Below are 17,539 nucleotides of genomic sequence, written 5' to 3'. Positions count from 1 at the left end.
TATTATGAAAGAAGGGACAGAGAGTGGAGAACATTCATTTCTGCTCCTGACACGAAGGGCTTTGTCTCATTCAGGTCTTTCAGCAAACAGGAATTAATGTTTCTCCAATAATTTGTAAATAGCAACTTAAAATATCGGAACTTAGAAATTCAGCTCAATTTCAAATGGATGAGGTATAAAAGGTTCATTTGCCTGATGTACAGTAGAACAAAAGCAGAGGAGGAAAACATATTTATGATTTGATAGTTGTACTGCATAATATCACAGGTTATTTCCTAGGTTTAGTTCCTTTTGTAAATCCATTAACATAAATGGCAAAAACATATTGAGCATAAAGACATCATATCTCTTAAGAAACTGACAAACGGATTCTTTCTTCATTAGCTCTAACACACTATAACTTTAGTGTCTCAAAAATTGTATTGTATTTTTCAAGAAGCCAAACTGCGTCATTGAAACAGTTTTATGAGTTAGAATAAAAATAATTTCAAACTGCTTTAGTTATTTTTACATGACTTTTATTACTGTTGCACCATTAATACAACCACATATAATTCCAATGCATCCATTTTACAATTCTCATCATTTTCAACATGTGCTGTGGTAGTGGAGGCATTAGTGACACTGAATGGAGGAGAAGCTGGAACTGTAATGAATGCAGACTTGTTTGCAACTTGCTGTGAAACAGAACTACAGGTGCACCCAACAACGGACATGCATTAACTGATCAAGAGAAATCTATATAGGAAACGTACAATGAGAAGTGTGTGTTAGTCTGAAGTAACTTTGAGACAAAACTATTGTTCCTGGTCTGTCATGAGAAAGGGAACATGGTGGCTTATATCTGACAGCTGGTTGTACCTCACTGTGTAAAATCAGGTGGGAATACAAAGATGTTATCTGAAGATCTGATTAGTTTGGCACAGTTCCACTAACTATCACTCAGCAGAGTCATAAACATTATTCACTATGTTGGATTGAATCAGTGAGGCACATCATTTACAGCTGTTGAGACTTTCATTCCACTCACTCAACTTCCAGACATCAATATTTAAGTCCAGCAATTTTCCAAATGTTGCTTGAAATATCCTGATGTAATTTCTGAGTATGGGATGTTTGGATGTTTTCTGGTAAAAGACAGTGGATCCAGTTTGTTAGTACGGTCGGAATTTAATGCAGATTGTGAATGGTTGTTGAATGAGGCTATCATTATTCTTGCGCAGCTAACGTTTGATCAGTAATGGCTGAAGAATTCTCTGAAGTTGTAACATCTGCTGGAGTAGCACTGTCTGAGACTTCAGGAACAGCTGGAGTAGAGATTGGTGCATCTACTGCTGGTGTCTCCTGGGAAGAAACATCATCAGTGGTGCTTGAGGCAGAGTCCAAATTTTGGGGCTCTGCTTTTTTACTTTCCTCTTGAGCCACAAGAGTAGATGCGACCTCAGTCTGTTTGGCTTCCACTTCAACCATGCTTGAACACTTCTCTTCTGTTTTGCTTTCAGGAGCAGGTGTTAGGGTTTCAGAGGGTTGACTGGATGTCACTTCAGTGCTGGATTCAGGCACGGCTGAAGACTGGCCATCTGCAGAACTACTCATAGGCGCAACCTCGGTTTGTTCTGTTGGCTTTTCTGCGGTTGGTTCTGTAGACAGAGGCTCTGTTTTGGCTTCAGTGGAATCTTGTGGCTTTTCAGCTTCAGGTTTTTGAGTTTCCTCTTTTTTCACTGTTTCTTTATCTTCTTCCTTAGTTTCAGCTGTGTTGTTTGCAGCCTGACTATCTTTGGCCTCTGATACATTTCCACCTTCTTCAGATGTTTTGGCCTCTTCCTGCTTTTCCTTTTTTGCCTCTCCATCCTCTGCTGCTGTTCCTTCAGCCAATTTATCAGCGTCTTTGTCGCTGGAAAGTTTATAGTTCTTCTTCTTCCTGTTCAGTGCGTTTCCCATTTTATATGCTCTGTAAAGAATAATAAAGGTCAATAAAAATAAGGTTGACTGTCTCTTTCACATTAATTAATATTACATCACAATGATCTTGGATGGAGAATATAATCTAGCATGATAAGTTTACACAGTTAGTTCGTATTATAAATTTATAATGGAAATACAATGATAAAAATGTATGATTTAATGTGAGTTGAGAATAAGGCCTCCATTCTCTAGTCTGGTTTTTCCTTCATTCTCGATTGGGCTCCCCTGTAAACTAATTTTCAACAACAACGGTGCAGTCTGGACCTAGAAGGTTCTGGTCTTAAAAGCACAAATATCTAAACAGTAAAAAAGAGATTCGTGGAAATAATGATAATACAACTGATCACACAACCCTGACATCACTAATTGAGAAGACACGAATCTAGAATGAGTCTCTGAAGACAGAGAGGGTTCAGGCACTACACCAGCCTACTATACACAGGTGTAAATGAAGGCGTTTGAAAGAAATACGGAATTATTTACTTCATGATAAGGAGCAAGCTGTATATCAGTAGGCATAGACAGCCCAAGATAGTCCTGATTTGGAGATGCTGGTGTTCGACTGGGGTGTACAAAGTTAAAGATCACACAACACCAGGTTATAGTCTAACAGGTTTAATTGGAAGCACACTAGCTTTCAGAGCGTCGCTCCTTCATCAGGTGATTCTATATTCCTGACAGATATGTCAAACTGCAGGAAACAGGACGAGTTTAAAGCACAAGATAAAGCAGTGCCAGCAGTCAGGGACAAAATTTCAAGCAGGAGAAAGTGAGGACTGCAGATGCTGGGGATCAGAGCATAAAAATGTGTTGCTGGAAAAGTGCAGCAGGTCAGGCAGCATCCAAGGAGAAGGAGAATCCCTAAGCCCTATGCCCGAAATGTCGATTCTCCTTCTCCTTTGATGATGCCTGATCTGCTGCGCTTTTCCAGCAAGACATTTTTAAGCACAAAATTTCAAGCGCCAGAATCTAAAATTAAAATAGAATCCAAGTGACAACGCTGAAAAGGGATCACCAAAAAAACTTCACAGAAAAAGAACTGGAAAAGGGTTGACCCTAAATTTCGGAAAACTTGAAAATAACTTGGAGAATATACACTGAAAAATGAGATACTTCTTTGTTGAGCAAAAATGCATGTATTTAACTAATTTTTTTGAGTGATAGTACCTCAGAATGAATGCATGAGAAAATTTGGGCAAGAATTTCAAACGCCATGCGAAGGTTTCAATTAACTTAAAGCGGAAGCATCACTTGGTGCTGCACAAAGATGCTAAACCTGCTTGTACACTACCAGGAAATTTCTCATTCTCCAATGGGTAACAGATTATAAATTGGGTCATTTTGCCAATGACAGAACTGACACAATGGTGTCCAGGGCTAATAACAGTTTGCAAGAACTCAGATCATGGAACATAGAACATTACAGCGCATTACATTGGCCGTCTGCATTGCACTGCCCTGTGAAACCATTCTCGTCCATCTGCCTATCCAATGACCATTTAAATGCTTGTAAAGTTGACGAGTCTACAACTGTTGCAGGCAGTGTGTTCCACGCCCTTACTACTCTGAGTAAAGAAACCAACTCTGACATCTGTCCGATATCTATCACCCCTCAGTTTGAAGTTATGCACCCTCGTGCTAGCCATCACCATCTGAGGAAAAAGGCTACCATGGGGAACCTTAATAAAATGCCTAACTGAAATCCATACACACCACATCAACCACTTTACCCTCATCTACCTATTTGGTCACCTTCTTAAAGAACTCAATCATTTTTGTGAGACATGACCTACCCTTCATGAAACTGTGTTGACTATCCCTAATCAACTTATTTCTGTTGAGATGATTATAAATCTTATCTCTTACAACCTTTGCAACAATTCACTCACAACCGACGTAAGGCTCACTGGTCTATAATTTCCAGGGTTGTCTCTACTCCCCTTCTTAAAAAAGGGAACAACATTTGCTATCCTCCAGTCTTCTGGAACTATTCTTAGAGACAATGACAACATAAAGATCAAAGCCAAAGGCTCGGCAATCTTCTCACTGGCTTCCCAGAGAATCCTAGGATAAATCCCATCTGGCCCAGGGAACTTATCTATTTTCACACTTTCCAGAATTTCTAACACCACCTCCCTGTGAACCTCAATCCCACTTGGTCTAGTAGTCTGTTTCTCAATATTCTCCTCAACAACACTGTCTTTTTTCAGTGTGAATACTGACGAAAAATATTCATTTCGAGCTCCCCTTATCTCCTCTGACTCCATGCACAACTTCCCACTACTGTCCTTGATTGGCACTAGTCTTACTCTAGTCATTCTCTTATCCCTTATATACCTATAGAAAGCCTTAGGGTTTTCCCTGATTCTATCCACCAACCTCTCATGTCCCCTCCTCACTTGTCTTAGTTCTCTCTTTAGGTCTTTCCTGGCTACTTTGTGACTCTCAATTGCCCTAACTGAGACTTTGCATCTCATCCTAACATAAGCCTTCTTCTTCCCCTTGACAAGAGATTCCATAAACCATGGCTCCTGCGCTTGACAACATCCTCCTGTCTGACAGGTACATACTTATCAAGGACACACAGTTGCAGTTCCTTGAATAAACTCCACATTTCTATTGTGCCCATGCTCTGCAATTTCCCTCCTCATCCTATACATCCTAAATCTAATCACATGGTAATTGCCTTTTCCCCAGCTGTAGCTCTTGCCCTATAATGTATACCAATCTCTTTCCATCACTGAAGTAAACATAACTGAATTGTGGTCACTATCACCAAAGTGCTCACCTACCTCCAAATCTAACACCTGGTCGGGTTCATTTCCCAGTAACAAATCTAATGTGGCTTCGCCCCTTGTTGGCCTGTCTACATACTGTATCAGAAAACCTTCCGACACAGAATGGACAAAAACTGACCCATCTAAAGTACTTGAACTATAGTATTCCCAGCCATTATTTGGGAAGTTGAAGTCCCTCATAAAAACTACCCTGTCATTCTTGCTCCTACTGAGAATCATCTTTGCTATCCTTTCCTCTACATCTCTGGAACTATTCAGAGGCCTGAGAAAACTCCCAACAGGGTGGCCTTTCCTTTCCTGTTTCTAATTTCAGCCCATACTACCTCAGTTGACGAGTCCTCAAATGTCCTTTCAGCAACTGTAATACTGTCCTTGACAAACAATGCCACACCCCCACCTCTTTTACCATCTTCTTTACCATCTAAATCCAAGAACTTGTGTCAACTACTCCTGTCCCTGTTCTATCCATGTCTCTGAGATGGCCACAACATCAAAATCCCAGGTACTGACCCATGCTGCAAGTTCACCCACCTTATTCCGGATGCTCCTGGCATTGAAATAGACACACTTCAAATCAACTTCTTGATTGCCCATGCCCTGTTATGACTCTGAAATCTTATTTTGGACCTCCCTACTCTCAACCTCTTCTATACGTAAACTACAATTTAGGTCCTATTCCCCTGCTGAATTAGTTTAAACCTTCCCGAGAAGCATTAGTGAATGTCCCCCCCAGGATATTGGTACCTCTGTGGTTCAGGTGAAGATCATCCTGTTTGTAGAGGTCCCATCTACCCAGAAAGAGCCCCAATTATCCAGGAATCCAACGCCCTCTCTCCTGCACCATCCCTGTAGCCACGTGCTCAACTCCTCTCTCTCCCTATTCCTCGCCTTACTAGCACGTGGCATGGATAACAAACCAGAGATACCAACTCTGTTTGTCCATTCATTTGTGGATGATCTGAGATAAGCTGCAGAGCTTGGCTGACAGGTGACAAATGGAGCTTAATGCGGAAAAGTCTGAGGTGATTCACTTTGGAAGGAGCAACAATAATAAAGAGTAATGCGTTATTGGTAAAATTTTTGGGCGTGTAGATGAGCAGAAAGGTCTCAGTGTCCATGTGCATACATCCCTGAAAGTTGCCAACCAGGTTGTTAGGGTTGTTCAGAAGGCATACGGTGTGTTAGCTTTTATTTGTAGATTGACTGAGTTTCGGAGCCATGAGGTCATGCTGCATCTGTACAAAACTCTGCTGCGGCCGCACTTTGAGTATTATGTACATTTCTGGTCACTGCATTTTCAGAAGGATGTGGAAGCTTTGGAAAGGGTGCAGAGGAGGTTTACTAGGATGTTGCCTGGTATGGAGGGAAGGTCTTATGAGGAAAGGCTAAGGGACTTCTCTCTAACAAGAGAGAAGGGTGAAAGGTGACTCAACTGAGACATATAAGATAATCAGAGGGTTAGGTAGGGTGGACAGGGAGAGCCTTTTTCCTCTGATGTGATGGCAAGCACAAGGGTACATAATTTTAAACTGAGGGGTGATAGAGACAGGACAGATGTCAGAGGCAGTTTCTTTACTCAGAGTAGCGGGGTATGAAATGCCCTGCTGGCAACAGTACTAGACTTGCCAACTTTAAGGGCATTTGAATAGTCATTGGATAAACATATGGATGAAAATGGAATAGTGTAGGATAGATAGGCTTCAGATTAGTTCCACAGGTCAGTGCAACATCGAGGACTGAAGGCCCTGTACTGCAGTGTAATGTTCTATGTACTTTCTCACTCAGTTACAACAAAAGAGCTGTAAGAAGCTCCATCCTATTTTAGCAATGAGCAAGTTTTTGCATAAAACTGAATGAGAGTCATGGGTTCCTGCAGACATCCTTAGTCAAAGAGTTGAGATTACTGACTTAATTTATTTCACCATTCAAGGTATTGCTTCAACCATCAACTCTTTGGATCATCTCTGTGCCAGAGATTTTCCAAAGGACAATGTAGAAATCTGGATCACCTCTGTGCCAGAGATTTTCCAAAGGACAATGTAGGAATCCTGAAAGGGAAACATGAAATCATTTACAACATGGATAACATCTTAGTGCATTATAAAAAAAGGAGGTACATGACCAGTGTATCAAAGACATAGTAAAGATGCTACAGAACATAGGCCTTACACTAAACATGAGAAGCCAATTCTTGAAAATGATGATTACATTTCTTGGACACACTGTCCAAGAGCAAGGCAAAATATTAAATCCAAGGAAGGCTGAGGCAGCAGTGAATTTCTGATGCAACATTATTTACATAATATAGTAAACTTCTTTGGGATAACAGATTAAGTAGGAAGGTTTATCCTCAGCTGAGCCAGTCTTACTCAACCTAGAAAGGAGCTTTTGAAGAAAGGTCAACAATGACACTGCCGTCAGGAACAGACTACAAACTTCTGACAACCAGAAAGATGTTACTTTGTCTTAATCTGTCAACACATCATAGTGCAGTCACTTTACTGGCCTTGGAAATATCCTCCACAGGACTAGGAGCAATTCTTAATCAAGTACAAATTTATGGAACATGAAAATCAATCTGTTTTATGTCAAGAGCTTTGATGGAGATCAAACTGAGTTACACAGTCATTGAAAAAGAAAGATTAACAGTTAAATTGCAGTGTGAAAAGTTTCTAGATGATCTCATGAGACTGAGACAGACCATAAGTCAGTAACATTGGTAACATTATTAAAATAGAAAGAAATCTCAAAAATGCTTCCATGCATACAATGAGGGCAGCTTAGGCTGATGAATGAAACTATGGGATAATTTATGTTCCAGGCAAGATGTAAGCAATGGCAGGTGCATTCTCAGGGCAGCAGTACATTGATTAGAAAAAGAGGATCCTAATCATGTTGAAGTAAAATCTTATTCTACAACAATAACCAAGACTTATTGAATAACTGAGGGAAATGGAAACCAATTTGTGCAGCTCAAAAATCTGGCAGGAAGGGAACATACATCAGCCAATTGTACCTGCAAGGAAGGTTTGAATATTATCCAGCAGACTCAGGGTGGCAAAGATACCAAGATTAGAAACAACATTTGGCAATAATAGAATACTTATTTGTGGACAACCACAGAATGGTTATACCAAAGTTGATGAGGTAAGAAATTCTACAGAGACTCTATGGAGGATATTTAGGTATGATTAAGAATACAATGATGTATGTTGGCCGGGCATTGTGAAAGACATACAAGATTACATTTTGTTGTTCCAAACATGCGCAGCACGCAAACAAGTGCACACAGAGCCAATGCTTTCCTCCAGATTTGTGGAAAGGCTATAAGGAGAACTAGCACTGGATTTGTTTGATTATAGAAAGATGGATATTATCTCAGTCAACTATCATTCAAGATGATTTGAAATGGCAAGACTTCAAAACACCCCTAACAGTCTCAGAGATCACAGCAGTGTAAAGGATTTTTGCAATACACAGTTCCCAAATGAAGAATAATCAAACAATGGATACCAATCCATGAATGGGGAATTCAGAAAGTTCACTTTAGAGGCAGGAATTAACCAGGTGACAAGTTTTCTAGACCATCTTCAATCAAAAGTATAGACTGATAACATAAATAAGACTGAGAAGTCACTGATTTGTAAGAATACACAAAAAGAGCAATCACTGATTAATGAATACTCACCACAGGAATTGCTAATGGGAAAGAGGTTAAAAACAAATGGACCATTTTTGGAACATCACCTCACGTCAAACATGGCCTCTCAAGACCGCAAGAAGCAAAACTATTGGAGAAAGCTACAGCAAGATGCAGCTGACATGGCACTACACGGATAAACATACAAACCTTCAATTTTAAAGCTAAGGCAGAAAGTATGGTTAACGAGCAAGAAGTCAGAAGCCACAGTCATCAGACAATCTGAGCAACTGAAATCTTACATTGTCAGAGCACCTGAAGGATCATTCAGGAGGAACGTGAAGTCATTGATCTTACTCAAGCCAAGAAAGGATACTGAGTATGATGAACACAGAACATGGGACAGCTACACCTGTTATACATCAGACAGTGTGTAGTGATACAATTATTCCGGATGCAACACAATATCATCATCTTACTGATGAACACAAGTGAACCAGATTGGGAGGTCCAGTGAAGTTCCAAATCAGGCAATTAGGGGGAGGAAAGGTGGTGATAACAGTGACCATGATGTTACTGATTACAAAGGCTATGCAACTGATTAGAAATAAGCTACTAAAATAATATATGAGTTGATAGAAATTTGGGGGTGAGGAGGACATGATATAACAAAATTCATGTAACTGATCACATTTGGATAATAATGGAACAGTATAGGTTAGACGAGCATCACAGGTCGGCACAACTTCGAGGGCCAAAGGGCCTATACTGCGCTGTAACGTTCTATGTTCTATGTTTCTGACATCAGTAGGAGAGAAAACACCAATCGAAAATGAACATGAAAAGAGAGGTTTCAGACTGGGGAGCTGTCTTTGCTAAGTGATTTGGTACAGGTGTAAATACAGAAGTATTACGGTACATTAAGAGGTGAACAGCTTTACTTATTAACAAGGAGAAAGCAGACACAGGAACAGTGTATATGCTGATCTCCTCAGCCCAAGGTATTACAGACTGGAATTTCACAGTGCAGGAAGCAGGTCTGGCTTAAAATTCAATGCGCTGCACCTAAACCAAAAATGATAATCATTACGGGCAAAGTGTGACCATGGATAAGAATTCTGTTCTCTTGAATCTCCACATGTTAATCCATCCATAGGATGCAGCACAAACTCAGTGAATGCATGCCCCATCAGGACAGGAGTAACTCCTCAATCGTCTGGCCTTAGTGGTACTGAAGTATTCAGTTTTAATGTTCAAAACATCTGCTTAGAAAGGACTTTATTTTAGGTCCCTTGAACTTGTTTCCCTGTTGGCAAGGGATGGGGGATTGGTGGAGAGATAGGGCAAGAGAACAGATGTTTATTGATAACTAATGCTTGGACAGGTTTCACTTTCTCTGTGTGGTGAGTTCCTGATGGTCTGCGGTGGTGCATACACTGTTAGCTGATAATTACACAATTCTTCTCTTATCCTAAAAAAAAACTCCAGATCTAGAACTCAAAATCGAAGAGTGATTGCTGAATCATCTTTTCCTGACCAACTGAAAATCTTAATATTGAAGATAAGGGAACCAATTTAAAAAGCAAGTTTCACAAAATTGTGAATAAATTTACCTGAACACCCTGTTCTGTATTTTAGAAGCTTCAACAATTTTCCTTCTGCAATAGCCTAATCAATGATACTGAGCTGAATTTACATTCCCCTGTCCAAGTATATGCTTAATTTCTCAGGATGCAGCATTATTGTTCACTCAGCATTCTTTAGCTATGTGCATTTTCTCTTGATTAATTATTGGAATTAGTTGTAGAAAAGCTAGGCAGCAAATTCAACAAGTTTTAATCATGTTAGAATTACCAACACAGTAATACTGAAAATGAAACATAATACATGACAACAATCTGTGTCTCCGTGAAGGTCCTTGGACTCCTCCATCGCCAGACCATAGCAACACGATGGCTGGAGGAAGAGCACCTCATCTTCCGCCTAGGAACCCTCCAACCATAAGGGATGAACTCAGATTTCTCCAGTTTCCTCATTTCCCCTCCCCCCACCTTGTCTCAGTCCCAACCCTCGAACTCAGCACCACCTTCCTAACCTGCAAGCTTCTTCCCAACCTCTCTGCTCCCACCCCCACTCTGGCCCATCACCCTCACCTTAACCTCCTTCCACCTATCGCATTTCCAACGCCCCTCCCCCAAGTCCCTCCTCCCTACCTTTTATCTTAGCCTGCTGGACACACCTTCCTCATTCCTGAAGAAGGGCTCATGCCCGAAACGTCGATTCTCCTGCTCCTTCTCCAGCGACACGGTGGCACAGTGGTTAGCACTGCTGCCTCACAGCACCAGAGACCTGGGTTCAATTCCCGACTCAGGCGACTGACTGTGTGGAATTTGCACACTCTCCCCGTGTCTGCGTGGGTTTCCTCCGGGTGCTCCGGTTTCCTCCCACAGTCCAAAGATGTGCAGGTCAGGTGAATTGGCCATGGTAAATTGCCCGTAGTGTTAGGTAAAGGGGTAAATGTAGGGGAATGGGTGGGTTGCGCTTCGGCGGGTCGGTATGGACTTGTTGGGCCGAAGGGCTTGTTTCCACACTGTAAGTAATCTAATCCTTGGATGCTGCCTGACCTGCTGCGCTTTTCCAGCAACACATTTTCAGCTATAAAACTTTAAACTTTATTTCCTGTTGTCACGGTTTCGTTATATTTCTGTGCCAACCTTCAGTAGTCCTCAGTTATGATGTTGACATTAATGTTGGAAACCAATGGTATCAGCATGTTGAGTGGTGATAACACACAGCTACTGAAGTTCTCATCTCCTCAGCCTATACCGTAAAGAAAGACCTGTTCTTTACCAACTTGACTCCTTCCTAAATTACCCTCATGTTTTGTTTTTTCCACTAAACACAAAAAATGTAATCTAAAATGAGAACAAAACTGTATGACTTTAAGATGGGTATTGAATTGCATTTGTGTAACTGAGTCCAAATGACCATTTGCCTTCTAACTGTGCTTTACCTGAAGACTACCCTCAGCTTTGGCTCCACATGTGCAGCAGAGGAAGTAACTAGAGATCAAATTGTACCATTGACAACTTTGTACACCCTCTAAAATACTGCACTTACATTTCATTCATCATTAAATATTTTCAAATTTACATTCATTAAAATTTTTGGCACTGATTAGTTGGAAGTTTTTATTTATGCCTGGCTTTGTAATCCACATGAAGATTGATTATGCAACTCACAAAGTTCAATACAGCTGCGCTATTACTGCACTATTACTCTCCACACCTTCAAACCCACAACGTTGCACGAGAATGAACAAATAATGGAAATATGAAAAAAGCTGCTTTCCAAATGCTGAATTTGTAAGCTGATTAAACTATTTCCTTTAAGTAAAATGTAATAGTTTGAAGACTGGGATGTGATCAGTTATGTGGAGACAAACTCATGTGACCCACTTGTTGTGGAGACAAAAGTGCAAATCAAAACTGAGGAAAAGAAAGGTGTAAGTTTTAACATTGTGGTACAAAGAAGAAGTTACTTGGTCTGCCTGTTCCTCAGACTCTCCAAGTCAATCACACAGAGAAATTTCAGGAAGAAACAATGAGTAGCACCATATTAAAGGGAGTTGAATTTGAACAGATATAGCAGCTCAAATCTAGACATCAAAGAGGCACTGTGGGCCATCAGGAACAGCAGAATTGTATTCACCAACAGCCTGTAATTTCACGATATATCACCCAGTCTCCTATTCCTTGGGTTGATCCCAAGACAAGGGATCAACCCCTAGTTAAAGGAAGAGGGGAGGGCATGCCAGGAGCTCCAAACATACCTAAAAATGAGGTGTCAATCTGGTGAAGCTTCAAACAGGAGTATTCACGTTCCAAACAATGCTAGCAGCATCCCACACAGATCAGATTTAAGCTCTGAAAACCTGCCACATCCTATTGTGAATATGGTAGATAAGTAAACAAGTCACTGGAAGGGGAGGCTCCACAAATATCCCAGGCATCAATGATGGAAGATCCCAACACTTCAATGCAAAAGATAAGGCTAAAGCATTTGCAATCTTTAGAAGAAAGACCAATTGGATGATCTCTCTCAGCCTCTTCCAATGGTCCGCGACATCACAGATGCTAGTCTTCACCCAATTTGATTCACTTCACATGGTATCAAGTAATAGCTGGAGGCACTGGATACTGCAAAGGCTACTGGCCCTGAGAGCATTCGGTAATAATACTGAAGATTTGTGCTCCACAATTAGCTGCACACCTAGGCAGACTATTCCAATACAGATACAATACATATATCTAATGTGGAAAATTGTCAGTTATGTTCTGTCCACAAAAAGCAGGACAAATTCAGCCTGGTCAATTCCTGCCCCATCAGTCCACTCTTGATCATCAGTAAAGTGAGGGAAGGTGTCATCAACAGTGCTATCAAGCATCACCTGCTCAGTGATGCCCATTTTCAGTTCTGCCAAGGTCACTCAGCTCCTGCCCTCATTACAACCTTAGTTCAAACATGGAAAAAACAGCTGAATACCAGAGGTGAGGTGAGAGCAGCATTTGACACAGTGTGACATCATTTATTCTGAGCAAAGCTGGAGTCAATGGCACAAAGAAGATACTTGTGATTCCTAGAGGTCAATCATTTCAGTCCTACTGCATCTCTGAGTTCCTCAGGGTAGTGTCCTAGCTCCAATCATCTTCAACTGCTTCATCAATAATTTTCCCTCAATAATAAGGACAAGAGTGGGGGTGTTCACTGAAATTTTGCACAATATTTAGCCCCCTTCACAACTCCTCAGTTTTGAGGCAGTCAGTGTTCATCTGCAGTGTGACCTGGACTACATTCAAGCTGGAGGAGGTCAGAGGCTAGGAATTCTGTGGCACATAATTTACCTCACAACCCTGCTATGCCTATTCACCATCAAGATATAAGTTGGGAATAACCTCTGAGGGGAAGCATTGGCATAGTGATATTATTTCTGGATTGTAAATCCAGAGATCCTGGAATTGTCTGGAGACATGGGTTTGAATCCTGCCATGACAGATGGTGGAATTTTAATTCAATAAAAATCTGGAATTAATTGTTGATTGTCAGAAAAACCCATCTGGTTCACTAATATCACTTAGGGAAGGAAATTACCATCCTTACCTGGTTTGGTCTACATGTAACTCCAACCCACAGCAATCTAGTTTACTCCTAACCACTCTCTGGGCAATTAGGACAATAAGTGTTAACCTAGCAAGTGATTCCCTCATCTCGTAAATGAATTAAAAACAAATATGGTGGGAACTCTTTCAATTTTCCTGAATGATCGCAATTGAAACAACAGTCAAAAAGCGCCACACCATCCAGGACCCAATTAACTTGCTTTATTCCCATCACCTTCAACATTCAATCCCTTCACCACCAATGCTTCACAGCAACAGTGTGTACCATCTACAAGATGCACAACTGCTATTCATCAAGACTCAGATATTTCCTTCCAAACCCACATCTATTTCCAACTATAATGATAAGAGCAGCAGATCTATCGGAACACCACTGCCTGCAAGTTTCCCTCCAACAGACTCACTATCATGACTTGAAACTATAACTGCGTTCCTTCACTGTCGCTGTATAAAAATCTTGGAACTGCTTCCCTAACAGCATTATGGGTATCTCGACATTTCATGGATTACAGCGTTCACCAGCATCTTCTCAAAGACAACTAGCAATGGCAATAAGTGTGGGCCTGGAATGCATTTTCATGGACAATTTAAAAAACATTATTACTGAGTTAGGCAAAGGTAAAGGACTATGGATAGGATAAATAGACAAGGTTTTTTCTCTGGGTTGGGGGAATCTAGAACGAGAGGGCACAGGTTTAGGGTGACAGCAGAAGCATTTAAAAGGGATCTAAGGGATAACTTTTTCACACAGAGGGTGGTGCATGTATGGAATGAGCTCTCAGAGGAAATGGTAGAGGCTGGTACAATTACAATATTTAAAAGGCATCTGGATGGGTATATGAATGGGGAAGGTTTAGATGGATATGGGCCAAGTGCTGGCAAATGGGACTAGATTAGGATATCTGGTCGGCATGGATGAGTTGGACTGAAGGGTCTGTTTCCATGTTGTATATTTCTATGACTCTATGACTGCTTTTAGGTTAACCAGTAAAGCAGGAAGCTGCTGATGTCAGATTCCCTGTTTGAAGGAACCTAATTTGTTAATAGTTAGATACTGATAATTTGCTGTAGTGCCTCATTGCTGGAAGGCCACATTAGTTTGCTCATAGATTGAATAAAAAGACTTTGTTGTGGTTCTGTTGGCCGAGCTGGGAATTTGTGTTGCAGATGTTTCATCCCCTGTCTAGGTGACATCCTCAGTGCTTGGGAGCCTCCTGTGAAGCGCTTCTGTGATCTTTCCTCCGGCATTTATAGTGGTTTTTCTCTGCCACTTCCGGTTGTCAGTTCCAGCTGTCCGCTGCAGTGGCCGGTATATTGGGTCCAGGTCGATGCGTTTGTTGATAGAATCTGTGGATGAGTGCCATGCCTCTAGGAATTCCCTGGCTGTTCTCTGTTTGGCTTGTCCTATAATAGTAGTGTTGTCCCAGTCGAACTCATGTTGCTTGTCATCCGCGTGTGTGGCTACTAAGGATAGCTGGTCGTGTCGTTTCGTGGCTAGTTGGTGTTCATGGATACGGATCGTTAGCTGTCTTCTTGTTTGTCCTATGTAGTGTTTTGTGCAGTCCTTGCATGGGATTTTGTACACTACGTTGGTTTTGCTCTTGCTGGGTATTGGGTCCTTTGTCCTGGTGAGTTGTTGTCTGAGAGTGGCTGTTGGTTTGTGTGCTGTTATGAGTCCTAGTGGTCGCAGTAATCTGGCTGTCAGTTCGGAAATGCTCTTGATGTATGGTAGTGTGGCTAGTATTTGGGTTGTGGCATGTCCTCATTCCGTTGTCTTTCCCTTAGGCATCTGTTGATGAAATTGCGAGGGTATCCGTTTTTGGCAAATACCTTGTATAGGTGTTCCTCTTCCTCTTTTTGCAGTTCTGGTGTACTGCAGTGTGTTGTGGCCCTTTTGAACAGTATCTTGATGCAACTTTGTTTGTGTGTGTTGGGGTGGTTGCTTTCATAGTTCAGGACTTGGTCTGTGTGTGTGGCTTTCCTGTATACCTTTGTGGTGAATAAAAATACTTTGTTTATAGTACTCTGGAACATTGACTCTTCTGGAAATCCTGTGAAACCAGGAGGAACTTGGAGCTTTAAACATAAGATTATGGGCAGGTTCATGTTGAAATGTTGGAAAACTTGGTGACCAATTGGAGGCCTTGCATCATATCTCATCTTTCCAGAAAGGCATCTCATATCTCATTGCACTCAGACACCTGGCAGCCAGCAGTCAGCCTTCCCTCAGGATCAAGAATTCCAGGTGGAAAGCCTGTCCTACACAGACTGGCAATGCTCTATATTTACCAAGGACACTGTGACTGCTGCTGATAAGCCAACACCGAAGCTCTCAGGTCAATGAAGGGCACAGAGCACAGATGAGTGAGGAGGGAGTGATATAATAGGGTGGGGATTGCAGAACTAAGAAGTTGAAGGTTAGGCAACAAGGGCAAGGAAGGGACCCCTCACTTCGCAGTTGCAGGTGCTTTATTCAGGGTCTCAGTACTGACAGAATCCCTCCCCCAGGAGCTGGCAAACATGTCAGGGCTTCTTTTTCCTCTGTCAAACCATGTTCCTACCTCTGCCAGTGGTATGAGACACATAAGTGGGCATTATTTGGGACAGAAAGGTCATTCATTGTCCTTCCCATCAAGTGCTTAATCAATGTGGAGTTGATTAAGTATCCCCCATGCAGAAGTGGGGGAATACACTCTATGTTTCCATGGAGAGTGTACAGTAATTTATAAAAAATTAAGCATTTGGTAATTTTAGATGTTAATAAGGAATATCCAATAGACAATAGACAATAGGTGCAGGAGTAGGCCATTCTGCCCTTCGAGCCAGCACCATGATTCATTATGATCATGGCTGATCATCCTCAATCAGTATCCTGTTCCTGCTTTATCCCCATAACCCATGATTCCACTATCCTGAAGAGCTCTATCCAACCCTTTCTTGAAAGTATCCAGAGACTTGGCTTCCACAGCCTTCTGGGGCAGAGCATTCCACACACCCACTACTCTCTGGGTGAAGAAGTTTCTCGTCAACTCTGTTCTAAGTGGCTTACCCCTTATTTTAAAACTGTGTCCTCTGGTTCGGGACTCACCCATCAAAGGAAACATGCTTCCTGCCTCCAGAGTGTCCAATCCTTTCATAATCTTATATGTCTCAATCAGATCCCCTCTCAGTCTTCTAAACTCAAGAGTATACAAGCCCAGTCGCTCCAATCTTTCAGCATAAGATAGTCCCGCCATTCTGGGAATTGACCTCGTGAACGTACACTGCACTCCCTCAATAGCCAGAATGTCTTTCCTCAAATTTGGAGGCCAAAACTGCGCACAATATTCCAGGTGCGGTCTCACCAGGGCCCTGTACAACTGCAGAAGGACCTCTTTGCTTCTATACTCAATTCCTCTTGTTATGAAGGCCAGCATGCTATTAGCTTTCTTCACTGCCTGCTGTACCTGCATGCTTGCTTTCATTGACTGATGTCAAGAACACCTAGATCGCGTTGTACTGCCCCTTTACCTAACTTGACTCCATTTAGGTAGTAATCTGCCTTCCTGTTCTTGCCACCAAAGTGGATAACCACACATTAAAGTGCATCTGCCATGGATCTATCCACTCACCTAGCCTGTCCAGGTCACCCTGTATTCTCCTAACATCCTCCCCACATTTCGTCCTGCCACCCAGCTTTGTTTCATCAGCAACTTTGCTAATATTACTTTTAATACTTTCATCTATATCATTAATGTACATTGTAAAAAGCTGCGGTCCCAGCACTGATCCCTGCGGTACCCCACTGCTCACCGCCTGCCATTCCGAAAGGGAGCAGTTTATCACTACTCTTTGTTTCCTGTCAGCCAACCAATTTTCAATCCATGTCTGTATTTTGCCCCCAATACCATGTGCTCTAATTTTGCTCACTAACCTCCTATGTGCGACTTTATCAAAGGCTTTCTGAAAGTCCAGGT

At 41.7% G+C, this 17,539-nt stretch overlaps 1 protein-coding gene across 3 annotated transcripts in view; it reads right to left on the bottom strand.

Annotated features, from left to right (window-relative positions):
* Positions 1-496: 496 nt before the first annotated feature.
* LOC140464824 (uncharacterized) overlaps positions 497-17,539 on the bottom strand; it is a 98,811-nt gene continuing 81,768 nt past the window's right edge. For all 3 annotated transcript variants that reach the window (XM_072560292.1, XM_072560291.1, XM_072560293.1), the window contains exon 2: positions 497-1,951. In XM_072560292.1, the coding sequence (XP_072416393.1) occupies positions 1,210-1,941 (732 nt within the window). In that variant the 5' untranslated portion in view covers positions 1,942-1,951 and the 3' untranslated portion in view covers positions 497-1,209. The remainder of the gene's footprint in view (positions 1,952-17,539) is intronic.

The sequence above is a fragment of the Chiloscyllium punctatum genome, chromosome 41 (assembly GCF_047496795.1).
Source record: "Chiloscyllium punctatum isolate Juve2018m chromosome 41, sChiPun1.3, whole genome shotgun sequence".
Lineage (NCBI taxonomy): Eukaryota > Metazoa > Chordata > Chondrichthyes > Orectolobiformes > Hemiscylliidae > Chiloscyllium > Chiloscyllium punctatum.
The sequence above is the reverse complement of the archived record's forward strand: the minus strand, read 5'-3'. Positions and strand labels throughout refer to the sequence as shown.